The following is a 5,454-nucleotide window of genomic DNA, read 5'->3' on the forward strand; positions in this document are numbered from 1 at the left end:
GAGTGCCTTGACCCCAGCCTCAGTCCATTCCTTGTGAAGTTCACCCACATTCTTGAATCGATTTTGCTTGACAAGCCTCTCAAGGCTGCGGTTCTCTCGGGCCGTTCTCTCGGTTGGTTGTGCATCTTTTTCCTACTACTCAACCTTCTGTGAACATGCTTGGATACAGCACTCTGTGAACAGCCAGCTTCTTTGGCAATGAATGTTTGCAGCTTACCCTCCATGTGAAGGGTGTCAATGATTATCTTCTGGACAACTGTCAGATCAGCGGTCTTCCCCATGATTGTGTAGCCTAGTGAGCCAAACTGAGTGACCATTTTGAAGGCTCAGGACACATTTGCAGGTGTTTTGAGTTGACTAGCTGAGTGGCATGTCACCATATTCTAATTTATTGAGATAGTGAATTGGTGGGTTTTTGTTAAATGTGAGCAAAATCATCACAATTAAAAGACCCAATGGCTTAAACTACTTCAGTCTGTGTGTACTGAATTTATATAATACACAAGTTTCACTATTTGAGTTGAATTACTGAAATAAATAGACTTTTCCACGATATTCTAATTTATTGAGCTACACCTGTATTTAGATTTTTCGCCAGTGTGCTGTTCTAGCTGATGGTCACTGGGCACTGGCCTTTATAGTTGGTTAAGGCCTGGATCCCTCTCCACATCTGCCATGGGCTGTTGTCCGTGAGGTAGCCCTCCATCCTCCTTCTGTAGACCTCCTTGGCATGTCGTATGCCTCTCTTCAGGTCAGCTCTAGCAGTGCTATATCCTGAGCTGTCCCTTGTCCTGAAGGCCAGCTTACAAGCCCTGATCAGAGCCAGGACTTCTTTTCTGACACCTGACATGAACCCCTGTCCTGTCCTGGACCAGGGGAAAGTGTCAGATGAAGTGGATGAAGTGTGCCCTGTTGTTGCTGCTAAGGAGGGAATGCTGGGTTTGAGGCTGAGCAGACAACCAACAGACAAAGACAGACATCAGAGAATAAATGGGCTTCAAATCAAATGTTCCTGTGGATCGGGGGGCACCTGGTTAATATCCCATCGCCTCCAACCTGAGAGGCCGGTTAATGATTGAGGGTCAGCTGGTGACATATTGACTGAAGACATTTCTTAGGATAAGTGTCAGGAGAATTACATTATTAAATATGTACGGTGGCACAGTGGTTAGCGCCGTTGCCTCATAGCGAGAAGGTTCTGGGTTCGGGCCCCACCTGGGACCTTTCTGTGTGGAGTTTGTATGTTCTCCCCGTGCTTACATGGGTTCTCTCCGGGTACTCCGGCTTCCTCCCACAGTCCAAAGACATGCAGCTTAGGTTGATTGGTGTCTCTAAATTGCCCATAGGAGTGTGTGTGTGTGTGTGGTTGTTCGTCTATGTGTTAGCCCTGTGATGGATTGGCGACCTGTCCAGGGTGTACCCCGCCTTCGCCCAATTGTTGGCTGGGATTGGCTCCGGTGTGACCCTGTTCAGGGACTAAGCGGTAGAAAATGAATATATTTTAATCAATATATTAATCGCTATATGCTATTCAATGGATTTCAAACCTTCAGGACAGGGACCTGTGAAGGACATGTCTTAATCTTTGTTTTAGTACTCTTGTTATATGTTCAACCAAATGGCGTTCCAGAGTTAAAGGAGCCAGCCATGAACTGTTCCTGCCATATACTGTGAAGATAAACAGGCATAACAGCTTGTTCAGTGTCTAAGGTGTTATGAGGGCAACCCCCTTCAACTTCCGTTTTGCTACTTAAATCTACTTTACAACTTGATTAATGCCTGGGATGCGTCTTTAGGGAGCTCCCTTTCTCCTATATATTGTGATGCTTAGACTAAGCTCATTCAGACAACTCTGTATGCTCTGTAACCTGTTCCACTCCATCTGCATTTAGTCATTTTTAACTTTTCACTTCTTGCTTTTCTCTGCGCTGCTCAGCTCCACCCGGCCGGTTGCTTCCTCTTGGCTGTGGAGGGGTGACTCCTGTCTCTGCCTGGGTATCTCTGAGGAGTTGGCCTGCAGAGACACAGAGCTTTAAGTCCTGCACACCTTAAATCTGACAAACTCATAGGCTGCATCTCCAGAGAACCAGCAACCAGGACCAGGACCAGTTCCACAGGCTGGCTTGGGGAGTTCAGCTCCGTGTGTAGCTGCAGCAATGGTTTATGGGAAGCGACAGAGCGGCGGGGTATCTCCTCCAGACGGCGGGTGGGGCTGGGTGATCGTTGGCTGCTGCTTCATGGTGACAGTCTGCACACGAGCAGTGACCAGGTAACACACACACACACACACACACACACACACACACAGAGTCCACTTTGTTAGGTACACCTGTACAACCTGTGCAGTCTAGTGCAACAGTTGACTGTTTCAAGTGTAAGATACTTGGTTTTTGTTGTTCATTCATTTCTGTGCTTCAGCGCTGATCTCATACACTGGAGAATGATGCTGTTGTACTGGGCTGCATTGTATTCAGAGGTGTTCCTAATATTCTGACCACCTCTTTTAAACAGAAAGAGCAACGAGGCAGAACTGATTCTCTGCACATACGTTAGAGTAGAAAGCCTCCTTCATGATGTGATGAGGTTCAGTTTTGTTTCAGAAGAGAGATACAGCCAAACTAGGTAAACTCCCCTGTCAAACTTCAGCACACACAGTCATGGAAAAACAAACGTACGCCCTCCTTCACTTCTGGTTTTATTAATCTGAGGTTAAAACCCAATTGTGTGACCTCACCAACTTCTGTGACATACAAAAAAGCACGATTGATTTCAATATATGGTCACTGTTTCATAAAACTAAACCAACAATCAGAAACCGGGTAGGAAAATCAAAGTGCGCCCTTTCACAGTCGCTGGCAGTAATCAGTACCAGGCGCTACCGGTCAGGTCCACGAGATTAGTCACTCAACTGAACCATGTTGTCGAGAGGAGTGGGTCAGCGTTTCTCCACAATGATGTGGGAGACTGATCAACTCCTACAGAAAATATTAACTTCAGGTGACTGTTGCTGAAGGTGGTTCTACATGTTACTGAATTACAGGGTATATATTTACTTTCCCACCTGGTTTGTGAATGTTGGTTTACCTCTGGGAAACAATGACCACGTAGTGAATTCTGTTGTGTTATCTTGTTGTCACCTGAGTTTTAGTGTTTGTTTGTTTACAGATGATATTGAGGTCACACAATTTAGGTCCTAGAGAATAAAAACAGAGATAGAGGGTTTACATGACTGTATACACTTTGTTTTATTTATTTATTCACACAATATTCTGACTTTCTCAGATATTTATTTTTTGCAATATGATATTACACTGTTTTGAGCTGTTTGTTATTTAGCTTCACTGACATAAATAAGGTGGACAAATTAACAGAAACGCCTTATAATAATGCAGCTGATCAGCAGCCTGCAGCCTCCACAGTGCCACACAGGTGAACTGGCACCTCTGTGAAACAGTTTGAACACAAGCCAAACATCTTGACCTTCACGAAGGAGGAGCCACTGCAGGACAGTTGGGTTAGACCGACTCGGACTGACAGATGTATATTAGTGTCCGGTAACAGACCAAACAATTCACAGACAACTAAAATATTTACTAGCTGCTGCTCTGCTGTGTGAGCGTTTACAGTGTGAGATGAGACCAGGCGTGGTTAAACCCAACTGAAGGATTACAAACCTGCAGGACGACATTCCTCTGTAATGACTGTCAAATTTACACCCACTACAACTACACTGTAAAATAGGTGAAGTTTTTTTTTCATCCAACTTAGTGTTTTTATCCTGTTACCATACTCCAAGTTAAAGTGACATAACACAGTTCAGAATTTTAGCTCCTGTTAGTTTACTTATGGCAGTTCTTTATGCCAAAGATCCTAAGTTGCAGTTTTTACAGTGTACAACCACCTCATCAAAAGCTCTGTGGTTCAGACGTGTATGAACAGTTCAAATCATGATGTGAAGACGAGAGCGAGCGTCTGTTTCCGTCAACACCCCGGTTATTTTACAGCTGATGGTAAACAGTAGGTTTACAGAAACCTCCTGCAGTAAAAGTATACAGTACTAAAGGTCCTCAGATTCAGATGTACTTTTCCTGGACCTTAATTAATTGAATTATTGTAGAACAGTTGCCGGTAACTGGTTTCAGTGGGAGGATCAGGGCCCACCTGAACTGATTTTAGTGGGGATGTCCTGGTTTCTTCATGTTTCTCATCTGTCAATCACCGTCCTGCTCGCTGACTCCTTCACTTTATCACTGCCTCCCTGTTGTTCCTGGAAATCTCTGGCAGATTTCCAGGAACATTAGCAACGCTCTAGAGATGCAGTACAGACAGCTGAATCAGCAGATTAGACTGGGGTTAAAGGAACAGTTCAACATTTAGTGAAATCCACTGTGTGCAAACAACAACAGATCATGAGACAATGAGCAAAGATATAAGAATGCTACATAGGAGAGCTGGCAGTTCTGAGTCACTGTGTGGTGTTTTTTTGGTTTCTGAGGCTGATCGACATGTTAACACCAACTTCAAATGGAGGCCCCTTCCCCCTTAAGAAATGAAAAATAACATTTTACTTAGTGAGCTGTAAAGGAGCCGGTAGGTGGACTTTGTTAGCTTTGGCAGAGCCAGGCTAGCTGTTTCCAGTCTTTCTGCTAAGCTAAGAGGATTAGCTAAGCTAACCACATCCTCACATCTGTGCTGAACACAGTGTCAAAGTATTGAACTATTCCTTTAGACAATAAGACACTTAAAATAGGTTGAAGAAACTGCTGCTTGTCTGGTCCGACTCAACCTGAGTGAAAAACCCTGTCTGCTGCAGAGGAACAGCTCACGCAAACAGGAACAACACAATGAACTGGCTGACCTGCCACAGAGCGTGTGTGTTCACCAGCTGTGATACAATGAACCTGAAGGTCTGCGTTTGAGACTGTGACACTTGAACAAACACCATTTTGTCTCTGTGAGGTCACACGGACGCTCCTCTTCCTCCTCCTCTTTCATCGGCTCAGATCACCCAGTCAGCAGAAAAGTGGCCCACGTTTTCATTTAAGACAGGCCTGTTTGCGTATATATCTATGTATGTGTTTATAAAAGCTGTTCATTGCCATTCTCTCTATAAAAATAATTCAGTATATAGGGAAATTGTGCTTTTCAGTGCTATGATGTACACTATAACAACAGGCAGAGAACAACTGAAGGATTATCTTGAGCAAAACCACAGATAAACCTTTTATATGCACCTGCTCTTAGGAGCATTGGTTGTGCACACCCTCAGAAATGAACGCTACATGTCTACGAGACTGACACATAGAGACACAAAATAATAATAATGATAAAATAAGCTCTATGGGGCCTGTGGCGAATCTGTAGTTCTGACCTAAACCCTGATGGGTCAGGTGTTTTGGTTTTCCTTTCATTTGTCACCTGGCTGTACTTTTCACACACATACAAAAGGACAGG

General features: G+C 44.2%; 1 protein-coding gene across 3 annotated transcripts in view; it reads left to right on the plus strand.

Annotated features, from left to right (window-relative positions):
• Positions 1-5,454, plus strand: part of slc16a12b (solute carrier family 16 member 12b) — a 16,626-nt gene that overhangs the window by 4,499 nt on the left and 6,673 nt on the right. For 2 of the 3 annotated variants that reach the window (XM_020616667.1, XM_020616668.1), the window contains exon 3: positions 1,937-2,269. In XM_020616667.1, coding sequence (XP_020472323.1) covers positions 2,157-2,269 — 113 coding nt within the window. In that variant the 5' untranslated portion in view covers positions 1,937-2,156. Of the gene's footprint in view, positions 1-1,936; positions 2,270-5,454 lie in introns of those variants that run through there. The other variant, XM_020616669.1, reaches the window with a different exon arrangement.

This window comes from Monopterus albus, unplaced genomic scaffold (assembly GCF_001952655.1).
Source record: "Monopterus albus unplaced genomic scaffold, M_albus_1.0 scaffold177.1, whole genome shotgun sequence".
Classification (NCBI taxonomy): Eukaryota; Metazoa; Chordata; class Actinopteri; order Synbranchiformes; family Synbranchidae; genus Monopterus; species Monopterus albus.